General features: G+C 46.8%; 1 protein-coding gene across 1 annotated transcript in view; it reads right to left on the reverse strand.

Moving 5' to 3' along the window:
- Positions 1-15,204, reverse strand: part of CAPN9 (calpain 9) — a 301,607-nt gene that overhangs the window by 62,856 nt on the left and 223,547 nt on the right. The window contains exons 13-14 of the mRNA XM_086927144.1: positions 14,145-14,225; positions 11,123-11,180 (exon numbers count right to left, since the gene is read on the reverse strand). Of these exons, the coding sequence (XP_086783270.1) occupies positions 11,123-11,180; positions 14,145-14,225 (139 nt within the window). The remainder of the gene's footprint in view (positions 1-11,122; positions 11,181-14,144; positions 14,226-15,204) is intronic.

Here is a 15,204-nt window from a genome sequence, read left to right on the forward strand (position 1 = left end):
GGCGGAGGCAGTGGGCCCTCGTCGCCCAGGCCACCAGGACTATATCAAGCCCCAAACAGTGCCAAAACCTTCCGGGGCCAAAGCAGAGGCCCCCCAACCCGCTCTCCCGCGTCGTCAGCAATAAAGGACGGCAACCGCCTCCCCCCTGCCGGGCCCCCACCCAAAACAAGGCAGTATACCCCGTTACCCTTGTCCATCTAGAAGGTCCTCCACCGATTTCGGTGTGATCACCGGTGTATGTGTACTATCTGCCACTGAATCCTCCGAGTCCGACGGTGCCCCCTGAGCACCCGGGTTTTCTTCCTCCTCGATGGTTTCGTCCCTTGCTCCCGACAGTTCCGACAATACTTCCAACACTCCCCTCCGTTCCGATGATGTCTCCGCAGTCGAGGGCCCTCCCGTGCGGCCGCGGCGATTCCTGACCCTCCTGGATCGCCTCCTTTGTTCCGGCTCATCCGCCTGTTGGGACGAGGAGCCAAAACCATCTTTCCCTGTCCGGTATAGCTCGAGCCAGTCACAGACCTCCTCCGGGGTGTCGAAGAACTGGGTTTTGTCATCGACAATGATGCGGAGCCTTGCAGGATATAGGAGTGAATACTGAATGCCCTCGCTCCTGAGTTCGCGCTTAACCGCTAGGAAGGAGAACCGCTTGCGCTGCGTCTCGTAGGTGTAATCAGGGAAGATGTTCACCTGACTGTTTGCAACTTGGAACGGGCCATTGTGCCTGGCGGCATTGAGGATTAAGTCCCTGTCCCGAAAATGCAGCAACCGCGCCACCACCGGCCTCGGGGTACGTCCCTGCTGTGGGGGCCGTGCTGGGACTCTGTGGGCCCGTTCTAGAGTGTAGAAGGAGGACAGACCCTCCGGGACCACCGTGTCTCGGAGCCAGGTCTCCAAGTATCGCACCATGTCGCCATCCTCGATCTTTTCCGGCAGGCCCACCACTCGGATGTTGTTCCTCCTGTTGCGGCCTTCCGCATCCTCCGCCCTCCGTTCGAGGGTCTCAATTCGGGATAAGGCGTCCTTCATCGTCGCAGCCAAGGTTCGCTGCGCCGGCTCCAAAGTTTTCACCGTGCCCTCCACCTCCTTGACCCGGTCTGAAAGTTTGCCATGGTCCGCCCTGAGGAGGCCCAGGCTCGTCGCCACCTGAGCAATGTCCTGTTGGAGGGCCGATCTCGTAGCCTCTATCGCCTCTAGGACACGGTCGAACTGTTGCTGCAGCGGCGCGCTACCAGAGCTTTTCGGGTCCCCATGCTCCTCTTTGTCCTGGGCTTCAGAGTCCGAGGTGGTCTGGGTGGATCCCTTGGCTCCTCTAGGTTTCCCCATGCTGCCAGGGGCACTCCGTGAGGGTCCCGGAGTAGGTGTCTCCGTGTACAGGTGTCGATCACGACCTTCCCGGGTGCTTGTCCTCAATTCGGGTATGGGCGACCTCCTTCTCCAGAGCCTGTGGAGACTCCGCCGCTTCGGCTCACGCCACCGCCACGGCGTCCGAGGGCACCGATGGGGGGGCGGAGACAGCCGTCGCCGAGTCGGGCAGACCCGTTCACCCACTATAGCCCCGGGGTGAGGGCCACCAATTCCCTCGGATGATCTGTGGCGCCAGAGTGTCGCGCCTCCCATGTAGGTGGACTGGCCGGGAAGACGTAGCTAGTTGCGGAGTCGCGAGGCGGGCCACCGCTCGGATCACAGGGCGTCCGCTCCCGGTGCCCTCCACTGCGTGGGCACCCACCCGGCCGTCCAACCGAGTGCAAAACCGTTGCAAAAGGTCCAATCCAATAAATGTCCCATGCCCAGAACAGCCGGGGATGGCGAAGCCGGGCGCCAGTCGCTGCCCACGGCTCTCCTCCAAGTCAGTGGGTCCTCACAGGGGGACAAAGGAGTCCGGGCGCCATGTTGGGTCGCACTCCGCAACTCCGCAAACTTTGGTCCTACTCCGGAGCAATCCTTGTCCGATCTCCACCAGGGGCCTCGGCAGGTTACCGTCGGCACACTCAGCAGAATGCGGGGTCCGGGGTGCCCCGCAGCCTCCGATTTTCAGGATAATCCCGGGCTTAGTCCCGGAGCCGAGCTCTCAGGCGACCATCGCCATCGGCGCCCAAGCCACGCCCCCTAGCTATCCTGGCTGATGATGGTTGAAAACCCGAAACCGTTCCTAGGATGCTTGATTCCAGTCCAGGGAGGACCTGGCCTGGCAGTTCGGGCCGGAGTGTTCCCATTGGGCACAGGATCAAGACTGATTTGCATATATGGCTGGGTTCAAACTGGAATGGCACGGGAGCAAAAAAACGATGGATTTGGGCCCAGATCTCTGTACTGGGGTGAATGCATGACATTGTTCTACATTCTGTCCATAAATTGTTCTTTTTGCATTTAATAACAGGTTAGATATTAAAGTAAAAAATGCAGGGGAAGTCTACAATTATTGATTTTATGTTGCGGTATCCAAGGGCTGCCCTATGGTTGCATTTGTTGCTTTGGCTGCTTTCTGGACTTTTTGAATGATTGATTAAAGAGAACGTTGGACTGGTTTAAATTTGCTGTTTAACTCGTTTTTTTTAAACATTGAAAGAAATCACAGATAATAAAATGACAAAGGGCAGAATCTGTGCCATATAACTTTCAGAAATACCAATTAAAATGATTCTCCCAATATCTATTGCATACCATTTCCGTTTAACTTTGTTGAATGTATCTCCAGATCTCAAAAGATTGAAGAAGTAGAGAGAGAGGGATGTGGGACAGAGACAAACACACTACAATATACCCTATCATGTAACATCTGTAGAAATATCCCAATTAGTGAGGCCACCTCCTTCCTGGTCATTACTAACACTGTTTCACTTTCCAGCCCTGAACTTTCCTGTGATAACCTGAGGCATTTTTGGTTTTGCGGTCTCATTTTAATTTTACTAAACTAATAACAATAACACCCCCAAAAACAATGATTGTAGGTGAAAAGAACAGGGCATGAGGCATCATCTGTTATGGCCTGGTGTCGGGTGGTTACCTGATTTCAGAAAATGCAATGGAAAACAACATTAAATTATAGGTTAAACAATTGCTAGCCAAGTTGATCAACCCTCAGCCAAGTCTTCACTATTTTGCCCTATGGGCCAAATAGTCTCTGTTAGCACTGGGGTTGGAGAACCTAAAAATCTTATTCCCATCGCGAACCATTCGCTTGGCTGGAAACCTCATGGAAGCCTGCCAAACGAGTTTGTAGTTCTTCTTGAACTCTAGCAGTACCTGCCTCCTAATCAATGGCACCTGGTTTACATCTTTGAAATATGATATTCTTGATGATGGTTCCCAACAGTATAAAAACCTAGATTTACTAGAGCCTTCTAGCACATCACAGAGTTTTACACTGGTTGGTAAAGGCCCTGAGCCAGGGACATAGCTTGAGCAATAAATGGGAGAGGGGGCGCAATCAGGCTGGAAAATAATGTTTAAATACATTATACAGCATGCAGGGTGCATAAGAGGGTTCTAAGGGGCAATGGAAAGGGAGAGGAATGCGGATTTGTAGAAATACTAAGAAAAAAAGCACCATATTTCGTTAAATAACCAATATTTTAGAGGACTTTCAAAAAAGAGAGAGTGTGTGTGTGTTTTTGTCTGGGTTTATGCACAAAATCCTGGTGAAATGTGACAGACTTCTCACCTTACCCAACTGAAAAGCACCTGTGTCCAATTATTGATCAGAAAATTCATTTATTAGGGCGGCGGGGTTGAAAATGCCAAACACCCTTCTTGAAGCTACGTCCTGTCCTGAACCGGAGTGATAGGCTCAAGCTGCAGACGAGGGCCTATAACGAGGTAGAGGGTGCTTAAGAACCAGTATTGCCCAGGGCAGAAGGGCTATAATGCTATTAGAACATTACACACACTGAGGGTAAATATTCTAATTAAAAAGGGAGAAATATAAATTGGCACTGAGCCACTTCATTGTTTTCATCGGGACCCTCAACATTCTATGGTTCTGATGATCTTCACACAGTGCTGACCTATATGGAGGTGTTGGCTGAGGTGAGGAAGGTTTAAAGATGTCTTCAGACATGGTGCAGCAAACTGGGAACTTCGTGTAAACATGATGTGGAGCAGAGCAGTCTGAGTAGTTGAAGCAGCTGTGAATGTGGGTACCTGCTAATTATTTTCTGCCTATATAATGTAATCTTGTTGACGGAAAGAGACAGGTTTTCAGGTTTGAGCTTGTAGGTATCACACATCTAGCCAGCTCCTTGCACTCCAATGCGGTCATGTTTCTTTAGCAGCATGGACTGATGGCGAGTGCCATAGGTAGGAAAAAACAAATAATACGATTGCTGCTATTCCATTTGAATAAAATAAACCCAGTATTTGTAAAGCACAAACTGATCACCCCTATGGGTTTCAAGGCACTTGGAGCCGTTGGGGAGATTAAGCGAGCTATTGCCCGGAGTCACTTGGGCTGAGCTGCTGCCGGGGATCAAACCGTGAGCAGGCCCGGACTGGCTATAGCTAGCACCGGGCAATCCCCCGGTGCGCCGCAAGGGTGGGGGCCGGTTTTGAGCCCCTGGGGGCCGATTTTGTTACAGGGACATTTTTGCAGCATTGCTGCAAAATCGGCCCTACAACAAAATCGGCTGAAAACCAGCCCTATCACAGCGCTCAACGGCACCTCCAACCCCCCAGAGTGGGGAGGGGGGGCCGGCCGAGCACTTTGCCAGGGCAGGTTTTGGTTCCCAGTCCGGCCCTGACCGTGAGTCCTGTGCTCCGAAGTCTGCCACCCTGGCCACTGCGCCACACCTCTCCCTTCTAGTTTTGATAGACAGAGACAAATTATATTTCTCCTCCTACATCATAGTTTTGATACAATCAGACGTTGCAATCAGTGCTGCTTAATTGGACAGTGAAAATGGAATCTCATTTGAAAGGCCAAGAAAAGGTTATTTGCCTCCATGTCAATATTTGTCCGAAAGCAAATCTTTCAATGAGTTTTAATAAGCTTAATTGACTGACTTAGGATGAGTGGCTTAGATTGATCTGAAGTGGCTTGGTGTTGAGGACTATAAGTTCACGTTTGCTTCTACTGATTTGCCATTTTAGAATCAATGGCTGTCAGCACATTTCCAGGACATGGTTTCGATTTGGTTTTCTTTTTCTTGTTTGTGATGCTGGTGATGTGCAGGTTCATTAGGGTGTCATCAACCTAAGAATGTTTCAGTAGTGTGCGTCTGCCTTTGAGCCACAAGTTTGAAAGTGGATATTTGAGATTGCTGCTGCCATGGGATATATACTTGTTCATTGCGAAATTGACCTAAGAGTAGTCAGAGATGATGTGTCCCTGCCTATTGGCCTTATTTAGAGCTTGGTGGATGGGACAGTCCGTCAAAACATGGATAATATCCTGTCCGCTGTATTATAAGTGCTGTAGACTATAAGAACGTTCTAATAAAGTTGACGGGATATCAGCCGCATTTTTGGTCAGTTATCCCACCCGTCAAACTCTGAATAAACCACTAAGAGCCTGAATTACAGTCTGGCGGACGGCATTCCGTAACAAACCAGATACCCCATCCACCCGATTGCAAGTGCATCAGGATACAATGCACCTGTAATAAGGAGGATGGGATATCCACCGGGTCTGTGACGCAGTAACTGTCTGCTAAACGTTAAATCAGGCCCCAAGTCATTGAGAATGTCAAGGAAGAAAGGATGAAAACCAGAGAAGGTAAAAGATAGTTTCTGATACCTCACAGAGACGATGCAACAGGGTTTCCTGACTGAAGAGTCAAAGGCTCTGTGGCATACATGTATGAGGAGACATATCTTTCGCCTCTGTCTTAGAAATTATTATATTGAGACATGAGTAGAGCATTGGCAACATTTTGTCAGAGCATGATGACAAGTGGCTAATGTGTTTATCAAGCCATAGTCAAGTCCGAAAAAATGCTGTATGACATAATGGAAAATATGCTACAGTACAATGTATGTGTGGATATTACTTTAGCATAAGCCTAGCTGGAAAGCTAATGTATATTGTTTTGGTGTGTGGGATGTTTAAGAAACAATACAAGATCACATTAATCATTTGGGCATTTTACACTCCACAATAGCAATTGCATTACATATATTTTCATAATTTTAACACACTGGAAAATCAAGTGTTGCCTAGAACCACATCATTTCAGTGAAGCGATGGAGCTGGGTTTAGAATGCAGGTTCCAAGGTTTTCAGCAGTTAACCTACTAGACCACATCTCCTCCTAGAATGGAAACAATGTGCGTATTGGGAAAACCACCCAAGGTGCTAAGTTAGGAATTTGGGAAAATTGACAAAATGCTGTTAAATAATTTTTGGAACAGTGCAATGGGCTTACTGGGGTATAGCACTGTATAATGTGCTTACTGAATTATTATGGAAGTTGAGCAATGTATTTGTGAAGACTGAAGTATAATGGAGATTGTATAATGCACTTACTGGCACACCAAGGAATCTGTGTAGGAAATAATGATAACTGGATGTAAAACAAAACCTCTATTTTTGCTGAGTTCCACCATTGTTTCATTCTGCACATCTGGTATTTTTTTACCTCTGCAGTTTGCTAACAGCCTGCTCATCAGGCACCAGCCATGTGAGCTCCATTTCGAAAAGCAAGCCTTGTATTCAAATTGCTATATCTGCTATTCTGGTAAATCAACTGCCTTATGTGTAGAGTTCTTGCTCAGTTACCAAGTCAAGTCAAGTCAAGTCAAGTCAAAGCAGTCTTTATTTCGATCATTCCGATCATAAAAGACACAATATTATTAACAGTATTACATCATGACGAACAATTTGAATAAATATACATACAAGAGTTAAGATACAGTAGATACATCAGATAAGAGACTATGTGGCTCTTTGTATGTACAGTGCGCTATAAAAAAAATAAAAAAAACATTCTTATAAAATGTTAAAAATTAGTAAAATTGATAAGAAATTACTATGATTCAATAGTGCAGTAAGCACATCCCTCTGTCAACTTGGCTTAGCTACCATTCGAGTATATATATTTATTTTTCAACATAATGTTCAGGCATTCTGCAGAGTTTAGGAAAGCATAACCTGAATAACTATCGGACATGGCTCAATAATATGAAGTATTATGTGCAACAGGTGTAATCACAGTTCCCATTAAGTACAATTGACCTTCATTGTTTCTTAAGTCTTTAGATTTTTAGCTCGAATATCCCAGATCCAGCTCAAAAATGTAGCCATGGCTATTACTATGGGCTCTTGTGTATTGGTCTTTAGTATTCAAAGTGCTATAGCACTAAATCTGTTACCCAAATTGGAGCAGATTGGCTTTAACCATTTGTCCCTGGGGAGCTTGTACGCTGGGCAGACAAATAACATGTGGGGAATTGCCTCAACCTGGTCAAGGCAGGAAACACATTTGTTACCCAATGGACTACGCCATTTGTGTCTGAACGATGTAATTGGGGGTGTACCCACCCTAAATTGGTGGAATAGCTTCCTGTCACATGGTTTGGATATAAAACCCCAATAATCCTCAACCAAGGTATCGGTTTTGTGCCCCAAAAGAATGCCCGACAGAGAGGTGCTCTTGATGGATTTCAGACAATTTATTTTAACCACATTCCAGTACGCTTCCTTAACATCTTTTTTGGATGGAAAGGAACTGGCTGCAGAGCCTTCCCACAGATGGCTCAACCCCATATTTCCCAGTGTGCACTTTATCATTTGTAACCAGGGAATATTACTCAATAGATCTACCCCTTTGACATCCCTTAACGCGTTAAGGTAAAATCACAACTCCGGGGTAGACCAGAGCCTTCTCCAGTATTCTAGGGGTCTGTAGCGTGCTATTTCTTCCATGGTACAGCAACCCAGATCTTCTTCAGTTACACAAGGTGCAGATATGGAGTGTAAGATTGAAGAACACACTTTCCCCACAGACCTTAAACAGATCATCCCCAATGTGTACATTTGTTATCTCTTGATAGGAAAGTCGTATCTAACTGAAATTTACAATGCATATGTGAACGGATTTGAAATGATCAGTGGTGTCTTGTTGCTTTGCCAAACAACTCAGGATGATGCATTGATTCATCACAGAAACTACTTTCCCTCTACAGATAAACAAGGCTATTTTTGCTTTTCTCCACCCTGCAGATTCTAAATACCTTTATCTTCCACTTCCAGATACACACCGACCCCAAGACCACCCTCAGAGGCACCGTCATCTACAGACCCCCGGGACCACGCAACCAATTCAGCGAAGACAACGCCAACTTCATCAGCCCGCACGCCCTCCCCTCCGCTGACTACATCCTCCTAGGGGACCTCAACTTCCACCTGGAGAACAACAAGGACAGCAGCACCACCACCCTGCTGGACAACCTCGCTAACCTCGGACTCGAGCAACTGGTGAACACCCCCACCCACTACTCCGGCCACACGCTTGACCCCGTCTTCTCCTCCAGCAAACACATCTCCTTCAGCCACTCCACCGGACTCCATTGGACTGACCACAGCTTCATCCACTTCAGCTTCAGAAGAACCACGACCCACCACCACCCACAACAGATTCCTCGCAGGAGCTGGAGCAAAATCACCGCCGAGCAGCTCGCCACCTCCCTCCGCCAGAACCCTCCTGCCAGCACAACGGACCCCAACGAAGCAGCCAACAACCTCACACAGTGACTCACCAACTGCGCAAATGACCTTGCACCACTGAAGAACCCTCCCAGCAGACCCGGCAGCAAGAAAGCCCCCTGGTTCACCGACGAACTCAAGATCTCCAAGAAGAACTGCCGCACCCTCGAGAAAGCCGGGCGCCACGACCAGACCACAGACAACATGAAGGCCCTAAAGCACGCCACCCTCAAACAACACCAGCTGATCCGCACCACCAAGAAGACAGCATTCAAAGAACGGCTGGACAACAACGCCCACAACAGCAAGGAACTCTTCAGCATCGTCAAAGAGTTCTCCAACCCCAGCTCCAGATACAACGACATCACTCCCTCGCAAGACCTCTGCGACTCACTCGCCTCGTTCTTCCACCGCAAGATCGCCAATATACACAACAGCTTCGGCGCACCAACCACGCACCCAACCACCAAACAAACGCCCCCCACCACCACCATCTGCGCCTGGACCCCGGTCAGCACCGAAGACACCACCCGCACGATGAAAACCATCCACTCCGGATCACCAACCGACCCCTGCCACCACCACGTCTTCAACATGGCCGACTCCATCATCGCACCCCAACTCCGGGACATCATCAACACCTCCTTCAACAACGCCACCTTCCCGGAGATCTGGAAGCACGCCGAGCTCAGCGCCCTCCTGAAGAAACCAACAGCGGACCCCACCGACCTCAAGAACTACCGCCCCATCTCGCTCCTCCCTTTTCCTGCCAAAGTCATCGAGAAGACCGTCAACAGACAGCTTGCCGCCTTCCTCGAGATGAACAGATCCCTCGACCCCTCGCAGTCCGGTTTCTGAGCCAACCACAGCTCTGAGACTGCCCTCATCGCAGCCACTGACGACATCAGATCCCTGCTCGACAACCGGGAAAAAGCGACCCTCATCCTCCTGGACCTCTCTGCAGCTTTCGACACTGTCTGCCACCGCACCCTAGTACAGCGCCTCAACAACATCGGAATCCAAGAGAAGGCACTGGAGTGGATCATCTCGTTCCTCGCCGGAAGAACCCAGAGAGTCCGCCTCCCCCAGTTCAGATCCGAGACCACCAAACTCATCTGCGGCGTACCACAAGGATCATCACTCAGCCCTACCCTCTTCAACGTCTACATGAGCCCTCTCGCAGCCATCGCACGCAAACACAACCTCAACATCATCTCCTACGCCGATGACACCCAGCTGATCCTCTCCCTCACCAATGACCCCGCCACCACCAGAACCAGCCTACACGAAGGGATGAAAGACGTCGCCGAATGGATGAAGAACAGCCGCCTGAAACTGAACTCAGACAAGACGGAAATCCTCATCCTGGGTTCATCGCCCTCTGCCTGGGACGATTCCTTGTGGCCCCCTGCCCTGGGCACCCCTCCCAAACCAACGGACCACGCACGCAACCTGGGCTTCATCCTGGACTCCTCCCTCTCGATGACCAGACAAGTCAACGCCGTCTCATCATCATGCTTCAACACCCTGCGCATGCTTCGCAAGATCTTCCGTTGGATCCCCACCGAAACCAGGAAGACGATCACCCAGGCACTCGTCACCAGCCGGCTGCACTACGGAAACACCCTCTACGCCGGAACCACAGCCAAACTTCAGAAAAGACTCCAGCGCATCCAGAACGCCTCCGCACGACTCGTCCTGGACATCCCCCGACACAGCCACATCTCTGGCCACCTGAGAGACCTGCACTGGCTCCCCGTCAGCAAGAGGATCTCGTTCAGACTCCTCACCCACGCACACAAGGCCCTCCACGACCTGGGCCCCAAGTACCTCAACAACCGCCTGACCTTCTATGCGCCCACCCGCCAGCTACGATCGTCCAGCCTCGCCCTCGCCGCCGTACCACGCATCCGCAAAGCACCCGCCGGGGGAAGATCCTTCTCCTACCTGGCAGCCAAGACATGAAACTCCCTCCTGATCCACCTCCGGCTGACCCAGGATCACCTCTCCTTCAGGAAGCTCCTAAAGATTTGGCTCTTCGAGCAGTAACGGACCCCTCCCCCCCAGCGCCTTGAGACCCTCCCGGGTGAGTAGCACGCTATACAAATGCCCATGATTGATTGATCTTCATCTCATCATCTTTAATGTGCCCTACACCTATTGCGTCCCTCTGATCTAACTGATATGCAAATGCCCCACAATTGCATAAAATATTGTTAATGTATCTGAGTAGGACAGAGAGTAAAGGGCCACAACTCAAGTACTGTGTGTGCCGCACATTTACATAAAACATGCTTGGCACACACAGTACATGTAGCTGTCAATGCACTAGATCTATCAACCACCTAAAAGAAACAAAGCCAACAGCTTAAAATTGTATGTAGCCTTTTTGGTGTAGAAATGCATGTTAACATAGTTGATGGTCAAAGGCAACCCAAACAAATTTGGAAAAAACAACAAGCATACTATTAATTACACTTACTTCGCTGCAACACTGCATTTAGGACATATTGTAGCTCTTCTGCAGAGATTTCCATGTCCTATGATTATCAAGTGAAAATTAGTGTTACAGTATTTGCAATGTCCATAGCTGTTTGATTCATTCAGAATGTATTTACTTTGTTAGCAAATTCAGCATTTTTTTATATTAGCAAATCAACACGGGGTGATTTTAAAAGCAAATGGCCAATCATCTTTGACAAGCCGTGCACAGTTACAACAAAAGAAACGGGGTTTAATTGAAAGATGGGCAGTAATGTGATATCAGGCAAAAAACAGTAGATATCGCTGTCCTCACCTCTGTGTTCTACTTGCCAACATACACTTCGGGGAAGGCAGCAATCCTGACTGGCTTGTGTGTGGGTGGGGCAGACCACACACCCTATTTAGAGATACCAGTTTGACAGTATTTTTTGTGGTGACACCTCCATGACAGAGTGCCTTTAACAGTATAGTGGTCTGTAAGGGAACTATAGAACATCCCAGATGAGGACCTTTGAAATTCCCCCCATTCAGCTGGAGGAAGTGGGGGGGGGGGACATCCAAGCAAGAAGGGCATTGAGTCCATATGGGGGCAGTTGGGCAAAATCACAAGGGCAGGATCAGGGGAGTAACATCAACAAGGGTTTGGGGTGAATCATAGAGGTCGGGTTTGTGTGAGTGATGGGGTGAGGGAAAAGCCTCCATTGAGTCCATTGAGGTTGTCACACACAGCCTCTTCTGCCATGCAGTCAGGAGTGCCATGGGTGGGAAAAATAGCCACCAAATGCCAGAAAGCTCTAGAGTAGTGCTACACTTTTAGGAAGCCAAGTGATTTTCCAAAATCCCTTTCTGGTAGAATCAAACCTTGAAACCCTTCCCTGTTTACAGTCTCAAATTCTTTTATGCACTTACGAGCATGCCAAATTTAGAAGTTTGTTAGCCTTCAAAAGGCAGGGACTGGAATAGATGTGCAAATCTGATTGCGAGGCCAAATTGTTGGTGCGATTCCTTTAATGCTGGTTGAGGATTTCAATATTAGTTTGTCAGGTAAGATTCCTGGACATTGAACAGGAAGTTGAGAACTTTATTCTGAGCCATCTTGTTTGGGACAGATGATAGTTCAAGCGTTTTATTGGCAGAATCAAGGAGTCACAGTTTCAAATCCCCGCATGATGAATTCAATCATCCATTTTTCTGAGGTTCATAAATTGAGCACCATTTTAATCTGTCCTAGCTAGGATATCGTAAAAAAGAATGTTATGTTCTACGTTATATAGTTTTATAGAGCACGCAGCTACCCAACAGGGTCTCCCTGTGCTAAGCAGGACACAGACAAAGCATAGACAGGATAAGGAGTTTATACTTGACTGTAAAGGAAAGTCTTTAAATTATTGTGAAAGGCAACATACGAGTAAGACAGAATCTGGGTACAGAAAAAAAAGAAAGGCTAGCTGATCTCAACTGGGAAGTGGGCACGTAAGGTTTGACCAGACTTTGAATGGAGGAGTCAGAATAATACGTATCTGAGAAGCACAGGGAGCCAAGTGCAAGGTCATTCAATTTCTTACGTCATATATCTGTATCTTGTTGGTACCTGAAATTGGTGCAAGGATTTCCAGTGCAATGAGTGATTTTGGCTAATGTTGTCTACTGGGAATATTGCTTGACAATTTATCAGTCTAGTACAGTGATTCCTTTCAATAATGAATCAGTGAGAACCATTACTTTTCATTCTCATTGGGACAATCACTTCTGGAAGTGGAGCTTGGATGGATTTTTCTTCTTTCAGAACCAAGTCTCTGAGCAATATAATATTTCTTGATCACAGAGACAATACTATTTTACTGCTGCTTTCATAAACTGATTGATTTCTGGCCTGCAGACAATTGCAACTTGCACCACTATTGCTTTGTTTCTGTAGGCCATGGTTCAGGGCCAGCATCCCTGTAATACAAAGTGGAATTCCTGGAGTTTAGAGTAGGAAGATGGTGTAGGGAAATCACATCAATATTTTCTGAGCCGAGAAACCATATGCAAGTTTCCACTGATTATTTTGTTGCTTGGCTACCTCGGAGGATGAACAAGCCTTCATGAATATACATGAACAGTATCCATGGATCTCTTGATAAAACCTAAATGAGCTAAAACTCATAAAATCATCTGAAAGGTTAAGGCAGAATGGATGTTGATTCAATTCACCAAATAATAATGGTAGCATAAGTTAACATTTAGCACTTGAACATACAAGACCTCAAAACATTGGTTTTTGACAGGTATTTTTGTCTTAAATTAGGAAACCAACTTTGACATTGAAGCTGTCTTTATGTCAGTCTCTTGTCCTTCAGCAAAACAGGTTAGCAAAGCATGGTCAGACAGAGAGTTGCTGTCACTGGTACTTCTTCAAATGAGACAGGCAGAAAAAACATCTGGGATATGACGTTTATTGGTTGTTCCAGGCTCAACCCATGGTAATGATTATCCTCCAGGGAATTGTACAGTTCAGAAGATACTTTTGCAAATAACACTCATTTACTTGAGGTCTATTGCAGGTGACTGCAGCTCATGAAAAAGTGTATCAAATTATGTAATTCCAAGATACTGGGTTAAAGAAGCGAAACGTGTAGCTTTTTCGGCTTAGGTTTTAGTGGTTGGTTTGCCTTTAATGCACCTCTTTCCGTGTCCCTTATTCTTAATCATAAATACATGTCTCCATCTGTGTTTTTCATGATACCGTAGTTAAAAAGTTATCAATTTTGAATCCCTGTTGATTACTAAAAAGATAAACAGTTTAGACCATGCCTGATCTTGCTATATTTGTGGGACTGTTCATTCGTATTTTATTAGTAATTTGCTTAGGCATTAATATCAAAACCAATTCTTTGGCATGAAATTGGAATAAATGCATGTAAACTCAGTGTGGTCAGACCTTGGGCCCGATGGAGAAACACACATTTCTAATGGTTTTCAGCATAGAAATATGCAACAAACTTGATTGCAATAGAAAAGCACTTGAGCAGCTTTACCTCTCCAGCAATCTGGTCAAACAGCTGGCGAAACTGCTTTTCCTCTTCAGTTTCTTTATGAGGTGGGTTAGGTTGTGGTGGCTGTAAAACACAAATTAAACAAAATCAATAAGCAAAGTCAAACAGTGCGAGTCACAAAGATTGTGCTAGTTGGTATGACTTACTCTTGTAGTACTCCTGGCTGTGGGCCCAATTTAGAGTTTGTGGTACAGAGTCCTCTTTCTCAAATTTGAATGACTACCTTGTCTCCCAAACCCTAGGAATGCCCATCTCACTTAGAGATGGGCAGCTCGAAAGCTTTTAATTGATGAATCCCCCTATTGGTTCTGTAAATTGATATGAATCAGGCCCAAAGTGTTTGTTTTTATAATTGATACCTATCCTAGCAAATACAAATTGTCAATGGTCAGATATTTTGTGGTCTTGCTAAGTAGATGGTCCTTGGCCAGAAGAATACATTAATCAAGCATGCTATATTTTGAAAAAAAAATACTTCAGATATAAAAGCCATATGCCACAATCTGTGTCTTTTCCATTTTCTGACCATGTATAGACACGATGACTGACAGACAGGAAGCCTATTGCCAACTAGTATGTTTTGTGTTCATCTTTAACACTACAGCCCTAATCCGTTCCACAGTTTTATTTTTCCTTTTGCATTACTATAGATCTTTTGTGTTTGTTACAGACCTCTTTCACACTTTATGCAGCACACTTTATGATGGACAAAGGTAAATAAAAATGTACAAATATCACTGGTACTAATTTATGTTCTGTCTCCAAGTAGACACTAGATAGACAAGGCTGTTAATGGTACCTTTGCCAATAAAAGGCTGGTGACCCATATTCCCCTCTCAGTTCCCTCACCCCATTTAGAAACCAGAAGATGACAGCACACTAGGGGGCAAAGCCACTCTAGCTGTCACACATGTGATTCCCAGTGGCGCCCCTTGTGTCTGGCATTTCTGGGTAAAACAAGGCTGACTGGGACAGAAAAAGTCCTAAAATGTCACAGATGGGAGAAAACCTCTTTGTGTTTGGAGAACATAAGTTATGTTAG

This window comes from Lissotriton vulgaris, chromosome 6 (assembly GCF_964263255.1).
Source record: "Lissotriton vulgaris chromosome 6, aLisVul1.2, whole genome shotgun sequence".
Lineage (NCBI taxonomy): Eukaryota > Metazoa > Chordata > Amphibia > Caudata > Salamandridae > Lissotriton > Lissotriton vulgaris.